Genomic DNA, 27224 nt, shown 5'->3' with positions numbered 1-27224 from the left:
TGCTCATTCACAGAAACAGCTACGAATTTAGCAATTCTGAACATTCTCAGCTAGGGGAAAAAAAATGCCTTTTTACAACAGGGTTAAAAGTTGGCAAGGCCAAAGAGGGTCAGAACAAGACTCAGGGATGAAGAATGAGCCATACAGGACGACAAGGGCAGCTCAAATCCTTGGGACAAGGACCTCAACTTAATTGAGGAGGAAGGTGGCAGAAAGTACTGAGCCCTGGGAATGCTTCTGGCTCCCTAGGGAAGCAATGTGGCTCCTACTTAAGCTCTCTTTCCTGGGAAGCTCTTAATTCATGTTTACACTGAAACAAATGGAACAAAACAGTTTATTTGTGGGGGAGCATCTGAGAGGTGGTTAGTACAGCCCTGGGGAGGCAGCAGGAAGTGGGATAACCTCAAAGCCAAGCCCAGCAGAAAGTACATGAGGAACATTAGTTTCCACATAAGCAGCTCAGAGGAAACTAGAGACAAACAGAGAGGAAAAGGGAAAAACAAAACAGAGGCAGTTAAGGTTTAGTTTTTTGTTTTGTTTTGTTTTTTTAAATCCAGTTGTTGATATTCTTGGAGTAGCTGCTAAACTGCTACTTCACTAGAAGCAATTATCTAACTTATAAATCCCCATCTATGCCAAGGTTCTCCAACTCTGAAAGAAGGCATCAGAGTCATTTAGGAAAAGCTAAGGCCAGAGAGATAGCTAGCTTATCAGATAACCAAATAACATATCAGCCATGGCTCCTCCTTGGATTCTTCACTGTCTCTCATGACCCCTGAGAATCCAACAACGACAGCATTTATGTCAGCCTGGGGAAAGCTGCAGGACTGTAAATACTCAAGCAAAATGCAAGAGCCACACAAGTAGATTTACCTGTCAAAGTTTAAATATAAGTTCCTCCCAATACCTAAACACATGATAGTCTAAGCTAAGTTTGGCCACTGGTTTAAGCACTGACTATTTGGGGCTAATTTATAGATTTGTTTCCCCTGCTCTGAGACTCCTACCTCATGTGAGTATTTGTGTGTGCAGACGGCAGCTAAGAGCAGGAGGAGGCCGCTTTAGGGAAGGTTGGGAAGCAGCCACTGGAAAGCAGGAGAAGGTACACTGTGGTACCAGCCGCTGCTTTCTGGAGCTCTTCCCAGCCTCTGCTGCCAGTGAGTTCTCAAAACCCTTTGCCAGCACATTGTTCTGCATCCAGCTTCCAAAAGAAATAGGCTTTGACGCCACCATGTGGTATTCTCACACAAGCACAAGCCCAGAAGTATTACCACCACTATAATTCCAGGCACTTCATTACACATTCCTCCCTAGTCCTCAGACAAAGGGCACAGTAATTCAGCACTACATTGAGTCATCTAGCCCAACAATAAATATTAAATGCTCTGAAGGGAAGTTTAAAATGATTAACCTTTGCAAGTGCACCAGTGGGACTGTTACTTTAACTTTCCGGCACTCCCCCAGGTCCCTTTCCATCATGCCCTTTTCTAGCATCAGACTCTGATGGATGACACTGATACATGGGCAAAGGTGATTCAACATCCCCTAATGTCAGAGAGGCCTACAGTGAGAGAAAACAAAACCAGGCCTCTTTCCAAAAGGAAATCAAAATTTATCTGTAGCACTGGAAAGCTGGAAGCTGCAAACTGCACTTAAGAGCAAATCAACAGAGATGCCCCCAGTTCCTTACCAAAGCAGCTGCCACGATGTGAAAGAAAAGTTTTACAGGCTGCAGCAATGACCAGCTCAGCAGAAAGTACAGTCTTGATAATCAGGTCCTCCACGTTGGCCATCAGTGCTGCAAGGAGGGTAGAGGGGGAAAAAGAGAGGGGAAAAAAAAAAAAGAAAAAGAAAAAGCAGACTGAGAAGCAGCATAGCATATCTAGAAAAGCATGAGTATATGCATATGAAAACATATCCTTGTGAATCAAAGCACATAAGAGCCTATGAATAACAAAGCCATAATGTTTATATAGAAATCCATGCAAGCAGGCATGTACATGCACAAGTATTTTAGTGCAAAAATGCTCATAAATGAGTATGGTAAAAGTGAGTACATGTATAGTGCAAGTAAGCAGGAACATGTGGCAAGCACATCAGCACAAGTCAGCTGGAGTCTGATCACACCATCAGGAAGGATTAAACAAGAGTGCACTAGGAGATAAACCCTCAAACTACAGGGTACAAGCCAAAGCCTTTGAGGTACAAAATAAGTTTTTCTTGTGGACTTTTATGAATTAACTGTTCTGTGATGTAGCACCTTCCTCTAAAGCAGCTGTTCCCCAACTATGATTTACAGATCATTTAGAAGTGATATGATTGATGACAGGACCCAGGCCTCCTAGCCTACAGGCACTCTGCAGATTCAGTAAGGAAGCTCTCTCCAGCTCCTATGTATGCCTGTAAACAGAGCTCAGAACAAAGCAGAGCTGAGACAGGGAGCAAAAGGCAAGATAAGATACACATTAGATGGAGACATGGGTCCTACACTGGGCTTGAGATGAGTCATGCAATACAAAGAACAACACACTGTTAGTTTCTATTCTCAAGGGCAAATAATAGAGAAGTGAGAGAAGAAGGGAATGAACAAACACTGGAGTCCTAGTCTGAAAAGTTAGTAGGGGTTGTAGCACCCTCCCACAACCCCTCAAAGGGAAAACAAGCAAACACACCAAAAACTCCACAAACCCATGCAGACACTTGGGAATCCCTGTCCCAAAGAACATTTAGTACAAAACACTTAACTAGGGAGTTCAATTTAGCCCTACAGTTGTATTTTTCAAGTTCAGAAGATGACATGCAGGGACCTGAACAAATGCTAAGGAACATGCAAGCAAAGTCAGATGTGAACTTCTGTGCCAAGAGAGGACTAAGTGGAAGCATGGGAATGCCAAAGTGCACATAAACATCCCAGAGCACAAAAAACTTGCCAGCTCAGACAGCGCCAGCACTCTCCAGACAGCATTCTGCTTCCCTACAACCAGAACTAGATGCATCAGAGAAAGGTGCAAGAAGCCTTGTAACAGTTTACAGAGAAACCTTCTCACATTGCTCAGCAGTTTACTTAGTCATAAGAGTGTATGTCATATACTTTAGATTAGAAGGGAAAAACAGTACCAAATAACCAGGTGTGTACAACTGATTGAAAATGTACGGTGCAAGTGATCAGAGAGCCATGCATGCACACGATGGGGGAAAGGTCTACTTCCATGTGAAAGCCAGATTCAAACCCCTTCCTCCACCATCTAAGTGTTCCCTGGCAACACTCACAAGATGGGCATAGCTGCTATCAGTTAGTGTTACGGAGGGCTCAGTATCACAGGTAATTTATCCCTTAAGAAAGGATATACCTCGATTCTGCTCTGCAGATGCATTTACTTCCAGCAGACCCGGCAAAGGTGTGGAAGAGGGAGCTATTTTATATGAACACAGACTGAAGTGAAAACACTCAGCGAAACCTGAGCCATGGAAAGACGACACCACATCCAAGAGTCATTCAAACTGGCACAGTTCTCCAGAGGTTGGTCACTCATCAGACTGAGCAGGCCATGGGAGCAGAAGAGGGAGGGAAGCTTTTAGAAGGGATGGGATGACCTTAAGAAACGGGAAATGTAGGTAAAATATTAAGAAACACACCCTGAGAAAGTCTCAGAATATAATTTGCAAAAGGGAAGGGGTAGGATTCATCTCTGGGGATAGAGAATAAGTTCACAGCCCTAGTGAATTAGCTATAAGGAACAATGCTTTCCTCCACCTTGTCCTGATGCTAAATGGAACTCACTACAGCTCTTCCCTGATTTTTCTTAATATTCTCACTGGGAGGATGACTAAGATCCAACGAAGGAACAAAACAACAAGATCTCTACTGACCTGCTGTGTCTCTCCCCTCTTGTTTTAAGTACCTCAACATTGCACTCATGCTCCACTTGTTTCCATAATCCTCTACTTCAGGGTCGTCACAGCTAAAATAAACCAAACAAGCAAGTTCACACCACTGGCCTATCTGAGGACTGCCACCAACCTTATATCAACTCAAGTAAGTTGACCCAGTCCCCAGAAATCAGGTTCCATTTTCCAGCCAAGTACCTGACATAATCTCCACTCTTCTTGTTGACGCTGTAGTTGGTCAGATGCATAAACTGGTTTTTAATGTTCTTGGATGCTTGGTCATACCTCACTGTTGCAAACCTGTAAAGAGGGATAAAGATTTCAGTGCTTCTTGAAAGCATGACATGCTTACTAAATACATCCTGCTATACAGACCACTCAGTTACAGCAGCTAGAAAGAGGACGTACCCAATGAGATTTCATCAAATGCAACCTCCCCCCAGCAAAAATACAGTTTATTCTCTAGGGCCACATGCAGGTGCATATAGTCTTGGTTTTGGCGTCTTAAAGCAGAGTTCCATTTGTTCTCCTGGGAGTTTTCACAGCCTAACACTGTACACTTCATGCTAGGAATATTTTTCTTGACTGCTGAGATTTGTGGTCCTCAAACATCCTGGCCAGACAGGCCACTTAGTCAGCATCACACTTAGCTTTAGTTCCTGCAATTTCACAACAGGACCTACTTCGAATGCCTAAAATCCAGTGATCCTGGGAAATGCAGACATATAGAGAGATCATGCTACATATGTATACTAGAGTCAATATTCCCTGAAGTCTCATATGCGCATATACTCCAAGAATGCCTTAGGAAAGATTAAGGGTGGAGATAGGTTTCTGTCACCACCAGTAGCATCACCAATACACAAACTACAACTGGCAATCCTCTTTCTCAAGAGAGACTCAGAAAATCAGGCACAATCTGCAGGCCAAATCAATTTGTCCAACAAGGTAGCAGCTCCTCCAGGCTGCTGTCATTCTTGGAGACCACCCAGCCTTCCATATCACATCAAAGACGTCATATAACTTATGTACAAGGAAAGGACCAAGGGACTTTAGGAAAGACAGCTATCAGTAGCAAATCACTGCTACAGCTTGTCTAGCCCAAAGCCCACTTTTTGTTTGAACCTTGTTACAGCCATCAATACCACAGTTAAATCAGTCTCTATTACGGAAATATCACTGGTGACTTCTTGATTAAAGGTATTACCTGTACTGCAACCAAGTACTTCATCACCACTGCCTTAGCCACACACTGACATCAGATTTGTGTAGCTACACAGTGAGCTGAATCAAAAACTTGATCCAGGCGAAAAATAACACAGGATTTTTGTTTGTAAGGCATTAAGGGTTTGGGGATTTGGGGGGGGGGGGGGGGAGGAGCAGAGGAAGGGGAATGGGGAGAGGGAGGAGGATGAGAAAGACAGATCAGCTCCCTGATCCACACAGCTACAAACATAAAGGTACAATTTGATAAGCAATTTTTTCAGTGGCCACGTAGACTTAAGCTATCAGCACTCTCCTTCCTTAGCTACCCATCTTCATTCCACCTGCACAATACTGGCACAAGAGTATCTGTCACTGCACAGCAAGCCTTTCTTTGCCGAGTTGTTTGTCAAGTCAGATCAGTTCACTGCATGGGTGCAGAAATGCTTGTGGTGGCACAATACAAAGGACAGCACAAGCCCATGAATGATCACAGGAATAAGGCATGAAATCGTATTGAAGCAATTTAAACAGTAATTCTGTCAAAAGCATACCTCTTTAGTAAGAGGTTCAATGAATGCTAAAAGAATTTAAACAGACATTGCTTCCGGGGCAGGGAAAGAGGCTCCCACAGCCAACTGCTAGTTCAGTTGCCCATACTGTTCCTCCATTACAGTCATATGGATCAGTTACCTTCTGGTCAACACATATCTGTGCCAGAAAGGGAAATGGACAACATGAGAACGGGAACAGTAGCCAGGAAGAGTGCAGGACTGTTTCAAATTACCTCTGGTGCAAAAGTTGCATTATAAATGTGCAGTTGCATGATCAGTCTTAGTCAGTCTAAGGATGCACTGCAGCTGAAAGTTCACCACCTGCTTAGCTGCACACTCCAGGCAGTCTCCTTGATCTGCTCCACAAATTGCACACGCAGGTACTTAAGATCAGTTCATGGATCTGATTGAAAAGCCACTTGTGCAAATACAGAAAAATACAATTAACTTTCAATCAGATGCAGATACACTTTCTTCTGTGCATGACAAAGGAGAGCATTAGGATGCACATTCAGGACAGAAAGAGGGCAGTACCTCCATTTTAGGAGCAGGTCACAAATAACCTTAAACGACAACAAAAAACACACAAACCAAAAACCCCACACATTAAGCAGATGATAATACTATTTGTGGCCACATCTGTAAAATTCTTACCCAGAAAAGGATGTGTCATCAAGTGTAATGTAATGATTTTATTATGCCGCATGCAATCAATTCCTCTTTCAAGGTATATTTTAAGCCTCACCAAATTTTGGAGAAAATCCATAAAACAAAGATGAAAGACAGAATCCAGGGCATCCTGTTGGCAGAACTACCTGTATGACCAATACTAATGACCACAACTGCTGCTGTAACAGCAAATGTTCCCCTGCAAAACACTTTTCTCCATTCTAACCATCCTCCTACAATAACACCTGAAGATGCCAATGTCTCAAAAGAGAAAAAGGAGGATGAGAAAGGATAAAGTCGTCAGACGTAGGATATCTGAAGAGGCCCTGGTGAAAAGGAAAGAAAGTACCAGGCCAATAGGGCAGGGTCAGTTGTAGGAGCAGGACAGTGGATTCAGTGAACCCTCAAAGCAGGTAAAGAGAGAAGAAAAATGGAGGAGGGAGAAAGGGAGAGGAATTTAGAAACACAACACAGGGAGCATCTGGCTGTGCAATGAATTTGGTGTTCAGAAAAGAATGCAACCCCCCCCCCTTCACTTTAATAATAACTCTCTCTCTTCATCCTTTCCCTATTACTTTCCATAAGTGAATAAAGCTTTCAGAAGAAGCTAAACTATACAAGAACATCCAATGACAAGTTACGCAAAAAAAAAAATCCTTTCTTTAGAAAGACCTGCCAAAATCTCATTTCTCAGTGAAACTGAAGCCACTGCTGCCCTCAGTTGGTAGCCATTTTGAGAACTCTCTTGCTGTCTCCCCCCACCCCAGAGCAATATCAGCAAATCCATGAAGATGCACATAAGAAATTTCTTCTTAAATACAGTGGTGGGAGCAGAAAACAAACAAAAAAACACCCTTCATGACGCAATTTCCAAGCCACAACTAAGTTTTCTGCCAAAGGAGAAACTAACTCTTGAATAGCAAGGTTAAGGAAAAAAAAAAAAAAAAAAAAAAAAAAAAAACTTCCCCTACCTCCACCCAGATTTTGCACCAAATTTTTTTGATCATTAACTACATGCGAAGTTAGAGCAGTTGGCAACAGAAAGAAGTCTGGATCCCCTGTCCACATATTTCCACAGCTTAAAAATATTTGAATTTATTTTCAATTTAACTGTAAGTTTCCTGGATTTAGCACTTCTGTTTTGAAAATAATGACAACAGCCCTGTCATGTATTTTGTTCTTAATTATGGCTTTATCATCTCCACTTTAACAGTCATTAATAAGCAGCATACTCAAAGCATTTGTTGATACGATCCTGGTGACCAGATCCTCAAAGATACTCAGCCCAAAAAAGGAAGTAATTTCAGAAAGGCATGGTACCCTTAATACTTCCAAGGGCTCAAAGCAGAGGGTGATGATGTCCACCACACTTACCAACCTCTTATTTTTTTAATTATGCACATAATCAGCAACATGAGGATATCAACACCTGGCAGACCTAGTCAACACTTCTAATCGACAGCATTTCACCTTTCAAATGCTAACATTAGCTTCCTTTTCCAAAGACCTTCCTCAGTCACTGGCTTTCAAAAAAGGAGGTTTTTTTCAAAAAAAGAAAGATTAAAGCAACAGAATCACATTCCAGTCAAACATATTCTCTAGGAGTTGGTTCAACAACCTTATTATCCTTATGCAAAGTACAAATCTTCAAATCCCAAAAAGAAAATCCAAGTTATTTCTAGAGTCCCCATCAATAGCCTCTAGGTGTTAGAATGGTGACAGAACATAAATATAATGCTAGCAACAGCCTACATCCCTTACTTTGCGTTTAGCACTGGCTCAGGACAGTATTACTATCACTGAAGTACCAGTTACAGTTACCTTTAGTACTCAATACTTATATAGCTTTTCATACTATACATCACTATCTTTCTTGCAATGTAATAACAAGGCTATTCATCTACCACATTTGTTCTGTCCAGGAAGGAGAATGAGTCACCAGCATGTTATGGAACATCTTGTTTGAACAGAATTTTAGAATTTACTTTTAGAGACAGTAAGGTCAAAGGAAGAGTCTTTACAGTAAAAATGGAAAGTAGTAAACTTTCAATAATTGTTAAGATCTTCTGGGTGTTAAACTGAGATTAGAATAAATTCCTGAGGAATCTTTCAGTCTATTAATAGAGGAGGATCATGTTTCTGGCCACTTCATTAAGAAGTGTAAGCAATCTTTTACTCATCCCAGACATAGACCATTTACCACCTAAAAGATAATGACTAAGATCCTAAAAGCAATTTAGAAACTATATGGGAAGGTGGTATAGAAAGTAAAGGACAACCAGGTGTTTTCCCAGTAACACAAGCTACCATGAACACACGCTTCAGCATTCTGTACTAGCTAGTTTCCTAAGCACTAAAGGCTTCATGCCCAGCTATCTCATATTGCTATAATCCAGCCAAGGAATGACAAAGGTGCAAATAACTGAGGCCAGGTCATCATCCGCCAGGATAGGACAATTTCCTAGCCAAAGCATTACTCGTGGATGCTGCTATGTGGGACCTTGTGATCAGCCAGGAATCCAAGAGTACTCCTAAATTACAGGCTGGACTGTCCAAATGGGGATGTGTACCTTCAGCCAAAGGAGACTATTCTGTGGAATAAGACTTCAAAATGCATCTTCTGCTCACTAACACCACCTCCTTCTTGCTCTGCTTCAACCAATTCTAATTTTCCACTGTGAATTGGTCCTGTCCAAACTCTAGACTATTCTGTAGGCTTTGAGATGGTGAGACCCAACATACTTGACTCCATTGGGTATTGCAGGTGCCTAAGTCCAAGTGGTCTGAACAGTTCAACCACTGGATTCATACTGATTTTGAAAGATTTTTTTTTCTGTAGGACTACTCAGATAATAAGATCTGCTAACAGGTGAAATTTTCCAGGATTAGTCAGACAGGAAGGACTCCTGCCACTTCAGGACATTCTTCTGAGCCCTTATCATCCAAAACAGTGGTTCTTGTTGTTAGCAACATCAAATATTATCGAGAAGCCAAGAAAGGAATGGGTGTCTGTCCTGTATCAACCAACAGAAGGATATCAACTATGTTTTGGCTTGAAATCAGATTTGCTTTCTCCACAACACAGGTTCTAATCACTAGTTTTCAGTGCTGGCTTTTTTCAGTGTTGACTGAACTCTGTTCCACCACCTGACCCTGGACTTCAGCAGGGACAGGCAGGGAAGCAGGAGGAATTGTCCCCCATCACAGCAATAACCTGGGTCACCTCTGTGATACATATTACACAGAGATAATATAGCTCACAGGGGCAATCCTGCACCTTAATGTTATGTACCGCTTGTATTCACTCTGCATACTGAACAACAACTGATACAAAAAGATATTCACTATCATCATATTATTGTTTCCCAGGCTTCACTGCACCTCTACTACCATTCTTGTGGATCTCAAACATTCTCTTCTTCTGAGCAATCCTGTCCTTCTAAAAATCTGCTAAGGAAAGGGATAAGTTAACAAAATTAAGGAAACCTGCTAGCAGAATGTGTAGGCCATTAGTTTCCAAAAGCCTCCAGATAAAAATATTACAGGGGAACTTCTACTCCAAAACTCCAGTTATGGAATAGGAAAGGTTAAACTGAGGTTGGCTGTGCACTCTTCAGTTTCCACTTAAACTGCTGCCAGAAATACGGCTTTTCAGGCAGAAGTAGCAGTTCAGTCAGACTGTGATCAGCCCTGACTCACTGCAGCTTACCTCTCCTCAGCAGAACAGCAAAAAGAGTAATGTCCTTCATTTCTGAATTCGAAACCTAGAACAGAAAAGCTACACTCTTACATTCAACAGTTCTGACACATCCGCCTACACCCCAGCTGAAAGTCACATGCCAGCTTGAGCTGAAGGCAAAAACTAGTTTCCTTTACCAGCAACTACACATTGCTCACCTTCAACAAGAGCAGATTTGCCTTCCCTCTGGCTGCACTCTCTGTTGGATCAGTGAGGGGGAAAGAGCAATCAAAAGCAAGCGGTAGGATGGCAGTAATGGCAGCAGGTGGCCTGGCCAGCAGGAACAGAAAGCAAGGGAGAATTCCTTACTAATTCCCTCAGACTCCAGAAGGACCTTCAATCTCCAGACTAACAGTAAATCACCCAGAGGCATCCCAGCTCTCCGCCTGCCTGTCATGCTACAGACTTCCGTATTAAAAATCCCTTTTGGCATTCAGATACTGACAGATTACTGCTCTCCCTCTCCACCCTGCAAGGCTTCATTATAAGCCTATAAACAAATTTAATTTCCACCTTCAGTGGCCCACCTACCCTGCAAGTAACATGCAGCACTTCTGCCTCCTGACCTAGCAATCTACAAAACACATCACAGAACACACATTTAACTCCAGAAATCCCCAAACCCACCATGCCATGACGAACTTTGATTCACCCCTAACTCACCCCCACACTTCCTTAACCCCAACAACCTACCCTTGTACTATCATGCATCCAGTCAGCACACTACCCAAGAGGCTCTATACTACTCTTTGCCTTATCCCCAGCACTACTTCAAGAAATAAATTGACCACAAGGTGAAGTTTGTCATATGCAAGTCATTTCACAAATACATAAACTGGATCATTAAATATTTACATAAGATGTTACATGGTTTTGCACAAAACTTGGCAGCTCTGGAATGCTTATTTGTGACATCAAGCCAGAGCCTGGGAAAGGAGGAGGAAAAGAGAAAAGACCCTGGAGTGGGAAGAAGGAAAAAATAGTTAAGCCCTTTTCTCTCAAACAAGTGCTACAGAAAAAAAGCACACATGATGATATTCTTTTCCATGACTGCACACAGGGTTCCTGCCTAAATGTCCTGGAAATAACCAGTGCAGTGTTTCTATAAGCACGCTCCACACATTTTCTGCTTGGAATCTTTCTCAGACCCTCTTCCCTCCACCCTCCTTGTGCATTAGGCTTTGGCCTCCCTGTTTGTCTATCGACTGCCACTTTGTTTGGGGAACTGAGACCACATAGAAAGTTGTTTGCACCACTGAATTTTCTTTATGGTTCCCATGAACTGCTGCTAAAAATCAGGACCAAAAGAAACAAGATGCCCTGAGGGAATTGTTCATTGGACTAGAACTTGTAGAGGAGGACTACAGATATTTCTGTTCTTAACAGTATTAGGGTCTGGGGCCAGTTGGGGACCCTGCTCCCTTGCAGTATGGGACAAAAGAGAACAAAAAAAATCTAGAGACCATCATAATCCCCCTGTCTCTGGCATCAATATTCTTCATGACATCCACCTGATATGTTAGTTGGCAACAGAGTATGAATAGAAGCCAAAGCTTGTAAGGGAGTTACAAAACATTTAAGGAAGTTTTGGTGATATCTCTATTATTGCAGGGTCTATCTAACCGAAGCTGGACAGATTTATTCTAACAGCTCAGTATTAAATAACAAGATCCAGGAGCAAATTTAGCAGCTATCTGCAGGGAAAGAAAATAAGACTCATTACCAAAAGATATAAAGGCAAATGAATTTGTGAATTTCCAAGTTAGGCCCTGCCATTAATAGGCTTTTGAACCTCTTCTTTCTGTGACTAGATTCTCATTGCGCAGTCACCAAGAGCTGTCCAGCTTCTCTGATTGTTCAGCACATAGAGACCGCTGTTAAGTCAAACAGTAGGGTCGCATAAAGACCCACAAAGTCTACCTCTACTTTCTGTGCCTAGGTAGGTCACCCTTTGCTACCCAAGAAGGACTCAAGGAAGACTGCAAAAAAAGTAACTTGAGGAGCATGAAAAAAGAGGAGGGGTCTAAAAAAGGAATTTGGTAACTAGTATTTAGCTACCTTTCCTTTAAAATTTCCTAAGAGATACCATCAAAGAGAGGGATAACTAAACCTCACAAGACACTCTTTACTGGACGATGGTGATATGCTATGGTAGTGTTCTAACTACACCACTGAAAGATGTACAAATATTGGTCAAGGAGCCATTTTCCTATTTAAACAGCTCTTTCAACCAAAAGAGCTGTTTTGCCAAAGCTCAACAAGAGTAGGTTGTTCAAAGTGAAGCCCAAGTCCAAGGACCTTAATGTAGGCCCACTTATTATCTCCCAGACATGTTTCTAGCTGTCTGCCATGGGAATCAGACAGATATAACTAAGGGCATCACTATGCCATATTAGGTTTCCCTGTAACTCACAAACAGTAATGGCCTGAGGCCAATCTCCCCCATTTCACACAATAAGAAAATTCAAGGTTTAAAAAACATATTTATATATATATATATATATATATATATATATATATAGCCTAAAACGAGGCAACAAATGTCTGAATGGGCAGTAAATTTCTACTAAAAAAAAAAAAAAAAAAAAAAACCACCTTCCTCCAGAGTGATGCAAACTCTGATTATCTTAATAAAAGCAAGAAAGCAGTGGAAACTCTTCTGGCCTGATACACTACCCACCAGTCCAAAGCCCAGTGGGGCTGTCTAGTGAAAAGCACTGCTCCCTAGCTCCTGTGCGAGGTGATATCTAGTGAAGTTGACATAGTTTGATCCCAGGCATCCATGCAGAAGTGAATTATATTCCCTAAGAAGCAAAGGCCTGCCAGGCAGGGGTTACTGTGAGGGGGGACTGGGCTGCTGCAGCAGGCTTTGGCCTCAGCGCAGCCTGTGAGGTAATGTGAATTCCTTAGCTCACAGCAAGCACCTGAATTCTTTCAAAACCACAGGAATACAACATAGAAAAGGTAAATATCCCAGCAGAGCCAGTGCTAATTAGGAAGCAGGGCTACCGAAGGAGGTGGCACTGCAGATGCTGAGCAGAGTGAGCTGGGGCATTATGAAGCCCAAGTGCCTACTCCAGTATTACTGAAACTCTTGTGTCACTCTGGAAAACCTCCCCTCTCAGCTGCTGCTCCTTGGGCCCTTCACAGGAACATTTGGTTTTCAGCTCAGCCTTGCGCTTCCCCTCCCCCCCCCTTTTTTTTAATTAATCTATTTCTCAATTTTGGTGTAAATCTGACTGAGAAGTTCCTATTTGGCTAGGACCCTTCCAACCATTCGGGCTCAGAAATAAGGCTGCCTAAACCTGATAATTTAGACAAAAAAATAGGCTGTACAGAAATCCCCCACAAATAAAGAGCCATTTCACCATGACCTCCCTCCCACCATGCATTGATTCCCCATTATGTCTGCATCCAGAAAGAGAGAGAGACAGAGAGATGCAAGGAAGTTCAAAACTGACAGCATAAGCCATTCCTGGCCCTATGTTCTCTTCAGTTGCATTTCAAATGCAAGTCAGGCATGTTATTCTCTTCTTACATGTATCCTCTTCCAAAAAATAGCATAATCCACTAGCTTAGTTGTCCAGAAGAGCAGCCTTGGGACTGTCACCTGTTTGTGTCCACACAACAATTTGCTGGGTATGGTAAGTCACCTTTAAAAGCATTTTCTGAGGCCAGGTTGTAATTAAGACTGTAGCTTATTAACACTGTGCCTCATATCGAGACTAGAATTTAAAAGCTATATCAATAAATATATTCTAAATCACAGACTTCAGAAGTCACAAATAAATAAAACTGCATAGACTTTTAACATATGATTAGATGATTGAGTCAGGCCCTCAGGCAAAGCTGGACTAAACTAATCAAGATTGTTTCTCATTCTAGAATATGTGCCTTAAGTCAATCCAAAGCTATAGCTTTGATACAAAGATTCCAGCTGAAGTTCTACAGATTGCAAATTGCAGATGACCAGTCTAGATGATAGTTGTCCTTTCTGGTATCGAGTTACTAAATATTTGCCAATTTATCAGAGGTAAGGCAGAATGCTTTGTCTATCTCTATTTTTAAATGCATTAGAAAAATGTTAGACACCAAAAATTTTAATCAAACAGACAGGGTTTTAAGTCACCCAGTGCTGCTTTATGCCTTAGGCACAGCTTCAATCTTGTTTCAAGCCTGAAGGAAAAAGCAAAAACAGATCACTAAATACCCCCAAACACATCCCCGAAATGAAATCAACTAGCAGTACTCCTTCTAGAGGTGGACAAGACCCAAAATAAGCAAATGGAGGTTTGATGCAGGCAAGATCACAAATGGAGTATTGTAAGGCAGAGGTAAGGTATAAAAAGGTAGAGCACATTTACTGATATCATTCTTAGTAATTCTCTAGAAGTCTGCTACCTGTCTCTGCTGACCTAAGGCTCTGTCCTCATAAAATACAGTTTCTTCATGGGGGATGGGGAGGGGGGGTAGACAGCCACAAAGAAACCTACTCAGCATCAGCACCTCCTAAGCTCTACTCAGTACTCTAAGGGATAAAGAAGCTTGTATTTATGGCCAACATCTTCCTCAAAAACTGCATTGAATAGACAACTTCAGCCAGGCAAACAAAACAGTTATTCAGAACTTCTAACACAGATCAAGCAACAATACCTGAAGGCTCTGTTGCACACCTCAGGATAGACACCCTTCAGATCTCCTTTACCTCTGCCAAAGGAAATTTTTTCTTCTCCCTTTCACATGAAAAATGAAACACACGTAACACAGGCTTGGACCCTTAATCCCTTTCTTCTCCTCAGCACTGAGGCCTCAAATTCCACTCTAGATCACGTCATGACAAGTCTAGCTGTGCCAATAGAAACCAGGCCTAAGGACATATCTAGACGAACATCAAGTCACAAATGTGTGTAATATCAAGCCCCATCATTTTCAAGAAATTTATTACATCTTATGGTTTCTTGATAGCACTCCTTTTCTGGTAGAGGTCACCAACTTCACTGAAACAGTCAAGCTCTTCTTCTGTTTGGAACACTCAAAGCATAATACCAGACAGGAACATTATCTTTCAAACAAACTACAAAAGAAATTAGGGAAAAAAAGAACATTTCAAAAGGACAACCCAGAAAAGGTCAGCCTGACTACATTTTAGAGACTACCTACACTTTCAGAAAGCAAACTCAGAACATGGAAATCACCACAATGCCACACAAGCACTAATGGAGGTCCCTAAACCAGACTCCTTTGTTCTGCATGTGGGTTTCCCCTCAAGACTGCTTTAACATCCTCCTTGCCTACAGGTCCCTATTTTACCTCCCAATACCCTGCTACACCATGCTTCTATTTTTAAACACTTCTTTTGTTACAATGAAGAATGAAAACCAACTTCCACTCCCAAAGGCTAAGGCATTTTTCCTTTGCACAACTAAAGTTTTATTCCAGCTTTAAACCAAAGTGTTACACTGTGTAAGGCAATAAAGGAGTCTCTCCCAGCATTTAACACCATACTGTTAAATGAAAGGCTAAAGAGACAAACAGGAAGGCAGAAACCAGTAGCTCCAGGATCCTTACCTCTCTCCAAATGTCTGAACTCACAAATCCAGGGTATGTGAAAAACCCATATCACTAAAATCAAGGACCACTAGTGCCATCTGGAGGCCACACAGCAGAGCCCCTCTCCCAAGTTTTCTGTCAGCTCTGCTCACACCTCAGAGTGCTGTCCTCCAAAAAGGGCTTGCCAATGCTTGCTACACAAACATACCAACTCTAGAGCCACCAAAGAAGGGAAAAGTTGAAGAGTCATTAAGGATATTGGCTGTATAAATTCATACCTATTATTTGAAAACATTCAGTCACAACATTTGCCACAAGCCTTTAACTGTGGTGGAAGCTACAGCTGAAGTTACTCAGTGAGGAGTCAAGTTCAGTAACAGAACTACAGAGTCACTCTCGAGAGTCAGGACCGTCCTTTGACAAGAGAAAACAGCTCAGTTATTCCCTCCGCATCATTCCACATTTGTACACTAAGACCGGTATAGCTAACTATCACAGAGCAGCACAAAGACCTCTAGGGCCACGGTTAGTCTCCATATACTAGCTACCTCTCACAAAGAGCTACAAGATGGGAAGCAATTTGAAGGAAAGGATAACTACTTACTGCATCCACTAGTAATACTTTGGTGTCTTGTGCATATAGATTCCGCTTTTCATGCAAGTGGACACCACATGCTCTAGATTAGATTCCATTTGTTTAAACTATAATCAAAAGACATACAAGACTCTTCAGGAGTTTAGAATAGGAAGAAACTCCCCCTACCTGGCCAATCCTTCCTCGTAGAGATAAATGACCAGTGGATCATAGGATGTAACCAGAACATACAGGCGCACATCAAATTTGAAATCTGAAATAGAGTTGTCAAGAGTCAGTGGTTGTAAACATCTTTCAGACATCCTATCCAGTTGAGGAAAAAAAAAAAAAAAAGAATCAGCAGACCTTAAGAGCAGTAGGAGGAGTAAACAATGCTGTTGCTGACATAGGGTGCCAGAAGCTTTCTCAGTTGAAAAGCTTCCTGGTTTTAAGGAATTTTCTAGTCACATTTTCATGGTACCGGAAGAAGACTGACCACTCAGTTAATTAAGTTCTTGCAAAGGCTGAAGAGATCCCCAGATCCTAGAAACCAGAGAGAGGGAAAAGCAATTCCTAAGCACACTCACCATCTATGAGCAGGGGGTTGCTGATGTAACGAGAAACCAGGATGTTTTCTTCCAGGACAATCTGACTTGGCTACAGAAGACAGAGAATCCAAGAGTGAGAAAACCAGGTGTACAAGGAGTAACAAGATAGCTAGATCAAACCTACCATCTTTCTAGCTTTTCTCTCCCAAAGCCATTCTGCCTGACAACTGTGTCTGATGAGAAAAACACTGGTCAGTCACAACATAATTAAGGTAATTAGATCCTAACCAGAAGCCCAAGGAATGATTACATTTCCAAAACAAACTGTCCACTGAATCTGCTCCTTAGAGTGGAATGCAGATCTAACAGCCACAGAGCAATATTATAAAAGAAGCAAGAGAAAGAAAATCTGAGAAGCAACTGTTACTCTGTTTGCTGCTCCAGTGTTTAACTAGACACATGGAGGAGGGTTTTATTAGAAGACATTAAAAGGAGTATGTAACTACAGCAGGTGAGGAAGTCACAAGTGAAGAAGACGACTCCTCAACTTGTGATCTTTACAGCTAGATCCAGTGCTAGTATCCAACCATTCCCCCTACCCAAGTAAATACCTTCTACTGAGGTTCAGCCCACAGCAGAGGCCACTGTACCAGGAAGTAGCTACCTTTGGAGTTCCAGATAGGAAGCTCTATCTGTGACAAATGCACATCTCAAAGTCATGAGACCTCTTTAAACAGCTTTTACTTTTTGCTGCATATAAGTCTCTTTCTCCTTGTAACTAGTTTCAATCACTCGTATTTGCAAAACAGTTCCTTGACTCTAGTTTGCAAAGGAGCCAAAAGAGGCATCATCCTGCTTTTATTCAATTTGGCATGTGTTCAGCCACATCACCAGTGGCATAAGCAGGAATCCTAGGCCACATATAGGGTACATATATACAACATGATTTAAGAAACTCAACTTCCATTAGCACGTCACACAAAACCGACAACCTGTTTTACTATGGACCAAAGAATTTATTTGATAGAATTTTAATTTTTGAATTCTTTTGTGATGAGATTTTAGAAGATACTCTCTTCACAGAAACACACTGAAGGAAAATGAAGTCTTTGGGCAAAGCTAGCTGAAATATTTCTGGAAGAGATATACACAAAGGGAGATTGGTCCCACAAGGGTCTTTTCCCCAGCTCATGGCCAACTGCCCACTTTTAAGCCTGAGCTTGTTCCTCTCTTTCAAGCAAAGAAAGAGCTGAGTGCAGCTCTGGAAATACTTACCTCATACACTTGGCGAATTGCTCCCTTATTTTATGGGAAAGGATCCAGGTAGAGAACAGACGAGGCAGCATGACCCCTTCAGTGCAAGGGAGGCTAAAGGGGTTTGACTGAGTGAAAACAAAATGACCCACTAGTCAGTTTTGCTGCTGGGAATATTTACTGGAATCCCTTCCTGTATTTTGGCTTCTGCCCAGATGTATTTGTTACCTATGACAACCTAACTCCCTGCAAAGCCTAAAAAAGGGGGAAAAACAACACTGTAACCAGTAAATTAAATTCAAAGAGTCATCCTCATTACACCTCTGTAAAGGCACACTAGTGTTCAGATAACAAAACTCTAATGGATTGATGCATATCTTCCTGTGTCACATGGGACTTCATTTTAAATACTCTTATTTCCAGTGGCCACACGGGGACTGTTTGGATTGCACAGGAAAAGCAACGAAAGAGAGTTCTCCCTTTCCCTCCTCAACAAGAGTAACAGAAAACACATTTAAAAAAAATAAATAAATAAAATAGAACCTGTACAACTTTCTGAGAATCTTCCCAAGGTCAGCCTACCATCAGCCACACGAAAGCATGAAGATGCACAGCTTCCAAAACTGTCTCAGGAAATATGAACTGGTTCCTTATAAGCTAAGACTTGAAAGGAGCATATGTTGCAAGCACAGCAAACAGAGAAATAGCCTGGTTCTTGGTTATGCAGCACAGAACAGGGCAGGCTTGGCCATCTGCTCAGGAATGTTAAGGCATCAATGTTCTGCTGAAGTCCAGAGCAGTGCCAAGACCTGGTTAGAAGTTCCATGCCATTTGCCTGGAAGCTGGCATGGTTTTGCAGACAGTGTTATTCAAGTGCAGTCATTTTGCCAAACACTTACATTGTTGATCAGGTAAACACCTCGACCCCTGGAAGAGGCCACAGGTTTCACTATCCATGGGCCCCTGTCTTTAGAATACGTATCTGGTTAAAAGAAAACAGCACAAATGTGAAACATCTTCCATTTTATTTATTTACAGAGCAGCAAGAATGTTGCCTACAGTAAAAGTTTTAGATAACTCCAGGAGGAAACTACGGTCTCTGCTTTTCAATGTCCTTTTTTTCACTCCTTGAGACTCACTGCAATTTTTATGGGCCTTCCCTCAAGCTCCTCCTGCTGCACTGACAGATTCCTTTCTCTGCCCTACGCCTCCTTTTGACATTTCTCTCTTCACTACTCCCAGATATTAGTCAGGGATATTACGAAGCCGAGAACTTATGCAGTATATAGCAGAGCAGAAATGATATTTAAAAAAAAAAAAAAAAAAAAAGATGTAAGCTTCTTCCACTGTACTTCCAATTTCCTCCTATTTTGTTGCCTCAACCACTGGCACAAACAACAAGCTGGGATATTAGATGCAATCCCCCCTACACCCAGTTGTTTTGCTTTAGGCTGGGCATCATCAGCCAGTCACTTACTGCAGAACTCCTGGTACTCTCCTGGGAGGATAAAGGTCTGAGGTAAGATGTGGAACGTCTTGAATCCATGGGTCTGCTGCATACGACTGACATTTTTGTACAGTCTATCTTTTCTTGTCAGTTCATATGACCTGAAGTCCCCAAAACAGAGACAGTGTCTATTTTTTCCATGAAAAATACATTCCAGCAACCCATTGTTCTAGTTACTAAAGTACCTGTAACCCTGCCAGGTCTCAAACCTAACCTGCAACAACCACTCTTCTGTTTTGCTGTCTCTCTACCCTAAGGCCCTACTAATATCCATCCTCATCCGCAGTGCCTCTTGCTATTCCTGCAAGGTTCCTATGGACCTCCCAAGACAGACTGAAGCACAGTGAAGTGTGTTATAATGGTGTCTGCAAACTTTAGCAGGTGACAGATGACTATCTCCATAAGTAACAACACAGAGCCCCCAAATGCTTCACTTACACTCCCAAGTAAAACACAAAAATCTAGTATTTGAGCTAGAGACAAGTGCTTCAATTCACATGCCATCTTCCCCAAATCCCCTAAGACTGTTTTGAATGAAGACAGCACATCATGGCACAGGCCCATGTGACTTTAAAGCATCATGAACACTTTTTTTAAAGAGCTATCTACATTCAGATTTCTGCAAATCGTGACAAAGACATTCAGCAAAACATGACATCCTGGCCTTACCTAGGGAAATGATTGACTTTCTGAATATCTGTAAGGGAACGCAGCAAGTAGGGCTTCAAGTGTGATCCTGTCCACATGAGATTATAATCACTGCTATTGGGGTGCACCTGAAAAAATAAAATAAAATAAAACAAAACAAAACCAGGGAACTAATGAGAAGCACCACTGCTTTTACTACAGATTGTGCCTTTACATCTGTAGGTGTAGAGCAGGTGTAGGTGCAGAGCAATTCTGGTTTAAGAGAACGTCCTCTAACCCTTTCTAATATTAGCGCAATTACAGCCAGACTCCTGTCCTAAGCAACCGTACAGAGTTGCTGAGAAATAAGCATACACACAGCTTGTGGATTTGCTCTTTTCATAGACTGTCTAAATCCAATTTATAAAGCATTCCAGATTTCTTCTGGAAACCTGGGAGACTGATTCCTTGAGTTTTGCCTTATTCAGAAGAATTCCCATCATACATACACATTTGTTAAACTGTCATTAGCTGCAGATAGGATGTTCTTTAGAGCAAGACACGTGCTAAAAGAGAAACATAAGACACTACAACAATGCTTCTAAGAGCTCGTCCAGGCTGAGATGAAAATCCTTCAAAACTTCCCAAGGGTGGAGTTGAAGCTCTAAAGGCAAGACAACAAACACCATAACCTTTACTTTGATAGCTCTTTGCCCCAAATTTGCAGACTTTAGACTAAAAGGTACTCCTTTAAAAGAGCAAAATCATGAAGTATTCCTTGTCCAACTAGTAGAATATGTGAAAACTCAGAGGTCCACCAAAATTTCTCGATTCTAACTCTGCAGCATAAATAAAAAAAGAACAAAAAAAAAGACATCCAACTAAGCACATATATGCAGGCTTGCCAACCTGTTAGTACTCTGAAGTTTGTTGCACTCACCTCATGGAATCCATGGGCAGTCAGAATGCTTCGGACCAGGCGGCTGTCTGTTCTCACAATCTTATAGGATAAGTGATAACGTTCTGTTAAGAAAGCAAGGCAAGAGACACAACATTAGAGCCTGCACCTAGAAAAACAAAGTTACTTATGCTACAAAGGAGAGAGAGCAGCACCACAGTGCTCAGCACAGTATAGCTGCACTTAATCCACAGTGGAGTGCCCTGACAGTAATAGCACATAACAAGGCAAAGGATGACAGGAAATGCCTAACCATTTCCAGGGGCATTAACTCATGATGGCATCACACTGACTTACACCCATCTTCAGGTGTCAGATTTCTGCTTCACTGAAATCCATCGAGTTATAATAAAACACAGGACACCTTAACAAGTGCCTAGTTTTTTTTTTTTTTAAACAGCTCTTCATAACCTGCTTTATAACACCCTAAACACAACTCCAGTTCTTTCTTCTCAATTGAAGATTGGTATTCCTAGTCAAGAGCAATCATGCCATATGCCCCTCATTAACATGACTAGCTAAAATGACCACTTTTTAGACCTTGAAAGCCCACAATAAAACACTACCATTCCTTTGTTCACATCACATTCATCTGTACCAATCTTCAAACAAATAGCTGGGGAAAAAAAAAGTAGGAAATAAAGTAAACAGGACAACTATTAAGTGGGGGAAAAAAATCACTATCCAAGTATAAAGTCATGCAATCAAAAGCAGTAAGCAGCATTGGAAGTATAAGAAATAAAAACCTAGAACAAAGCAGCAAGATAAGAGGTCAGCTGTCATATGAAAGGATGGGTTAATCAAAAAAACAGTTCAGAGAAGATAGAGGCAGAAATCATGAAGCTAGAATACAAAATCACTTGAAAAAGGCACTTTATTAACTGATTGAAACTAGGAAGAGAGAGATGAAAATCAGATGAAACCTCAGGAAAATGTTCTACCAATAAAAATGAGTCTCTAAGGAAAATAGGGAGAAGTATCATCATCTGGGACTAGACAAAGCCCTACAGGAAATTTAAGAAGTTGCACTATCCAGGAATGAACTTGTTAAACCACATTAATTTTCTCTCTCTCTCTCCTGAGAAGAAGCAACAAAGATACCACACTTCAGTTAGGACAAAAGCTAGAATTACCATCAGCTTCTGTCACCATTCAAGTACATTTCTAACTCAGGTCAAAAGGATCAGAAGTTTTCACACACACAAATCATCTTCTCCACCCCTTACCCAAATGAGCCACAAGCATTTCTGCTTGGTTAGGATGTTAGAAATGAGGGCACCAATTACCTAAGAAAGCGAGAAGCAAGAGAAGAAACAAGCGTCAGCATCTTCACAAAAAGCTGAGTGGATTTTAGCTTTTCCCCAACTCAGCACATTCAGAATGAGCTCCCAGCTGTACACACCCGTAAGCGCTAGCTCTCGCAATCTGGAATGACTGTTTACAGCTCTGACTCTTAGTTAGAGGCTCTCCTTTATTTGACACTAGACAGCTTTGGTCTCCTGATCCCAATGCTGCCATAGCAGCAACACTTTTGCTTATGCACTTACTCTGAGTTGTGAGGCTGCAGGTGCAGAGATTTGTTATTAAAGCTTATTACTGTTTTTACCACTGTGGGGCTGTCTGGTACATTTTCTCATGAAACCCTCCAGAAACTCACTGAAGCAATTGATTTTAAGTTCTCTGCTACAAACGAGTGAATTTCTCGTCTGGTCCTAAGTTCTGCCATGGCCTCCTCACTGATACATGGGCAGACAGTTCCAATTCCAGACACATCAAGACCCAATGGAGGGACAAAGATAGACACTCATCACAACTGAAATATGTGATAAACATCCACCAACTGACCAATGATTTCTGAACATCTCTGTGCTCAGAGACATGAAAAGAATATAGTTAATCCTCAAATCAAATGTAATCTCCTTCTTAGCATCTCTTCTTCCCCACAACAAAGGAAGGGAATCTCCAGATAACAGACTTTTGCCTCATACCCTCAGACCAAGAGTTGGCACATGGTTGCACCCACCTCCAATTAGACGAAGGTAGCTGTCGTTGGTCAGAATGGCTTCAGCATGAAACACCAAGATGGGGATCTGCCTGCAGCCACCAGTCCACTTGATGCATGGATGATCCCTGCAATGGCAAGATAGTTAGCATAACCAGCAGCTGAGACTCACACGCACACAGCAGTTACTCACAATGAGGATGCAGCAATTCCCCTACTTGCCCATGCTTGCCCACCTAACCTGTAGGCAGGACACAGTCAAATACAGGCTAGGCACTTTGGTACTGAGCTGTTCAGGGAAACTTCCAGATCTTCCTGTTTTTGCTTTGGTCTCACCATTTTAAGTCATATTTTTGTTTAATTTGTATTGATTTTATTGACCATAACTGGAGAGAAACCCCATGAATTTTCACAGCTACTGTTCTCTGGATTCATTGCTTACAGGAAAACAAGATCTGCATTTCAGAACAGATCACAGTTACCCATATCCACATTCCCAGACCCCACAATGCGGGTTCTAATTCCAGCTCAAGAACCGCTAATCAGAGCATGATGTCTAGTGGTAAGCTTGAACACTGAAGTGAGCAAAGGGGCACTCGTGCAGAGACTGTCAGACTAGAATGTACTTGGCTCAGCACAGAGGATGAATTTGTGCATTCTTCCTTTTTAATTCATTCCAAATGCAGTGGGACATAAGCCCAGAATTCAACAGTGATGTCCCCAGCTAGCCACCTATGGTGGCTATGGATTTCAAGACATAGTGATCCATGTTGTCCAAAATAACAAGGCTACACTGCATATTGGAAGCTATCACCTCCTCAGTTAGAGAAATTAAGGACACACACACACATACACACAAAAAAAAAAAATTAAAAGCTATTATATAAAGCCCTGAGATGACAGAAAGCAAACCTGTCAAGCTGCCTAAGCAAATAAAACTCAGACTGCTTATTACTCACCACTCAAGGAAATGGAATATGAAAAAGTTAACAAAAAACAGAGACAATGGGATGGAGAGACACATCTCTATCCACAAGGACAAGAAGAAAGGGAAAGACTGGCACAGAAGTACACAGAAACATTTGTTTATAGAATATGCAAGATCACTGTCTGGCAAAGAGTTGGAAAAACTACAGAAGGTAACTCCAAACACTTCCTGATTTTCTAACATATTCATTAGATGATGCTAAAGCAATAGGTCTGAGCTGGCAAGGCTGCAACAGATACAGGCTAATGCAGGCTAAGCCTGCATTACTCAACTGTGATTCACTAAGTCTGTAGACAAATATATTTAAAATCCCAACTGCAGTCCCAGCACAAGCACTGTGGTCTGTTTGCAGGTACCAGGTAGTGGGCCATGGAAGTGTTCACCACTGATATCTACAAAAGAACGTTCAAGTTATAAGATGTATTAAATGTAGCAGGAGGGGATAAACAGCCTCCTAACCTTCAAATCCCACTTCAGATTTGCTCCAAAAAGGTACTCAAACAATATGACATAATTCCCCTGGACAGAAATCTACATGAGGAAATCACCAGAATGACTGTTTCCTTTCCCCTGAAATAACAGGGGAAAAAATAAACGTGGAAAATAAGTGCCCAAGGGCAGGTGTCCTTTAGGCAAAAACAAATCAAACAACACCCCCCCCCCCCAAAAAAAAAAAAACAAAGAAAACCCTCTGTTTCCAGGGCAGTTCCTTAGACTCAGAGCAGCAACCTCACATAGATCCCTTGTCCTGACCCTGTGACTTGTGGCCCAAGCAAGATCTCCGTTCTCTGTGATCTCACTGAGTTCTGAACTGTGCTGTCACTCTTCCAGTTGCTGAGATAAGATACTGCATCAGTTTGAATGGCTGTGCGAACCCAATATTCAAAGATCACGCCTTTAACCAGACAAAAGTACTCAAAAAAAAAGAAAGTGCAGCAGCTCACCTGCTTATCTGGTAGCATGACTGTACAGGGAGAGGTAGCCACATACCTTCAATCCTACACTTACAACACAGGTACAGAGATAAGGGGCAATCCTGTCCTGATGCTAGGACAAATAAGTAACCTCTGTGGAATCTTAGTCCTCTTAACCAAGTTGTTATCCATTATTCCCCACACAAATTAACTTCACAGCACTCCCATCTGATCCTACCACCTTCAGAAATCAGCTGTAATCAGCAGTTCAGCCTAAAGTGCCCCAAGAAGATTCCAGCACTTACAGTGCAGGCCAGAGCCTTACATAAGTGAGAAATGAGCTGAGGCAACAGGAGGGGTGCTTATATTAAGCCTGCCCTGAGGATTTACAGTAAGGCTAGACAATCCTTCAGGTGACTGTCAGTCATTCCTAGCATGACCCTTGGTCCCTTGATACAGACACACAGTTACAACCACATTCTGGCTGAAGGTAGCTCTGGGCCTATACATCCACAAGATCCTGGCAAGTGTGAACCAACTACTTCGTATGAAGCAACAGATAACTTGATTCTCTAAAGAGCCTGAAGCACTGCTGTTTGCACCTGGGCACTCAGTCACAGTAATCAGCCAGAGAAGAACAAACAGGCCATATTAAGTAGGTTCAGCTGAAACAGAAAAGGGATTCCACTCTGGGAGAAAGAAAGAGAACAATCCATCAGAAGCAAGGACAAAAGAAGATACCAAACTAAGATGGGATAAATGCTCACTAGCAACTAATACCTACTCCAAAGTTCTCACAAGACAGTTTTTAAAAAAGGACATCAAACATTGCATATGAGGCCCCTGTCAAGTAAAACACATTTCTCCTCTCTGCAGCCAAAGTAAAAGCTTAAAAATAATATAAAATAAGTCTCCTTAATTTTCTTAAGTCTCATCAGGAAAGTTTCCAACTTCAGAACAGGACAGCAATAGATCAAGAAAAAATGGATTTTAGAATAGCCAAGTGCTGCATCCTCAGTCCTGAGGAATATGGTGGTCTTTTAGGCTACAAAAGTGGGGAGTCTGCCTACAGGCTTGAGGCCCATACCACCCATCCTCTCTTCAAAGCAAGGAAGACAATTGTCTTTTCAGATTAGTACAAATCCTGTAGGAAGCACAGAGAGAGAGAAACTGTTAAGGCTTTTTTTTTTTTCCTACTTACTCCAGCCCATCTATAACCTCCTCCTCCTCCTCTGAAGATGAGCAAGTTTCCTCCAGATCCCGAGCCATCCCAACTAGCATTTCCTCTGAGAGCTTTCATGTAGCCCAATCTCCTTGGCCTCAGAGATCCTTCCTTGCAGATTCAAGAGACCTAGCAAGTGCAGTTACCTGTAATAAGGATTAAAAGCATAAATGCATAGCTGAACAGGACAGCCAAAGAAATAAGGTAACTCAACTCCCACCTCCTGCCAACACCCATTTCTCACGGGAATATCCACAAGTTTGTTACAGGCCATAAACCACCTCCTGGCCGGCGGGATTTAGGAGGAAGCATCACCTCCCGACGGTTATTCCCCACCCGCCCGTGTCCTTCCTGCCTCCGGCCGCAGAGCCGCACCAGGCTGCCCCGGCCCGGCCCCGCCGCCCTGCCCCAGGGCGGCCCCCCCATGCCGGCGTCAGCCACGGCGCCGTAACGGCTCCGCCGGCCCGGGAACAGCCCCCGGCCCCGGCCGCGCACGGACGGCGGCTCCGGCCCGGCCTCCCCCGCCGCGGCGGGCCCGGGGGCCTGCGGTGGCCGGAAGAGGAGCGAGGGCGGCGGCGAGCGACCGCCGGGCCGGGGCTCCCGCGGGCCGGCCCCGGCCAGCCGCCCCCCTCCCGACACACGCGCTCCCTCGCGCCTCCGGTGCCCGTACCTGCTCCCTCATTGCCCCGGCCGGCGAGGCGAGGCGAGGCGAGGCGAGGCGGGCCGGGCCGGGCCGGGGGCGGGTGGACGCGGCGGCCCGGCAGCCGCAGCCCCTCCCGCTGCTTCCCCGTTACTACAACAACCAACGGGCAACGCACCCTCCGCCCCGCCCGCGCCCCCACTGCGCAGGCGCCGGCGCTCGCTGCAATGCGCAGGCGCGGCAGCCGGCCGCGCGCCGCCACCGCCTCCCCAAGCGTGGCGGTCGCCCGGGGCGGGGCCACAGAGAGGGGCGGAGCCGCCGCCCGGGCGGCGAGGGATTCGATTGGAGGTGTCGGCCCGCGCGGCGCGTGAACGGGGCGGCGTGCTC

At 42.9% G+C, this 27224-nt stretch overlaps 1 protein-coding gene across 1 annotated transcript in view; it reads right to left on the bottom strand.

Annotated features, from left to right (window-relative positions):
- The window catches only part of TTLL5 (tubulin tyrosine ligase like 5), a 135815-nt gene extending 108905 nt beyond the window's left edge, over positions 1 to 26910 (bottom strand). The window contains exons 1-12 of the mRNA XM_067296837.1: positions 26868 to 26910; positions 26177 to 26343; positions 23095 to 23201; positions 21054 to 21136; positions 20156 to 20262; positions 19457 to 19587; positions 18879 to 18961; positions 16765 to 16834; positions 16367 to 16451; positions 4087 to 4188; positions 3871 to 3962; positions 1691 to 1798 (exon numbers count right to left, since the gene is read on the bottom strand). Coding sequence (XP_067152938.1) covers positions 1691 to 1798; positions 3871 to 3962; positions 4087 to 4188; positions 16367 to 16451; positions 16765 to 16834; positions 18879 to 18961; positions 19457 to 19587; positions 20156 to 20262; positions 21054 to 21136; positions 23095 to 23201; positions 26177 to 26256 — 1048 coding nt within the window. The 5' untranslated portion in view covers positions 26257 to 26343; positions 26868 to 26910. The remainder of the gene's footprint in view (positions 1 to 1690; positions 1799 to 3870; positions 3963 to 4086; positions 4189 to 16366; positions 16452 to 16764; positions 16835 to 18878; positions 18962 to 19456; positions 19588 to 20155; positions 20263 to 21053; positions 21137 to 23094; positions 23202 to 26176; positions 26344 to 26867) is intronic.
- Between the last annotated feature and the right edge of the window lie 314 nt (positions 26911 to 27224).

The sequence above is a fragment of the Apteryx mantelli genome, chromosome 4, assembly GCF_036417845.1.
Source record: "Apteryx mantelli isolate bAptMan1 chromosome 4, bAptMan1.hap1, whole genome shotgun sequence".
NCBI lineage: Eukaryota > Metazoa > Chordata > Aves > Apterygiformes > Apterygidae > Apteryx > Apteryx mantelli.
The sequence above is the reverse complement of the archived record's forward strand: the minus strand, read 5'-3'. Positions and strand labels throughout refer to the sequence as shown.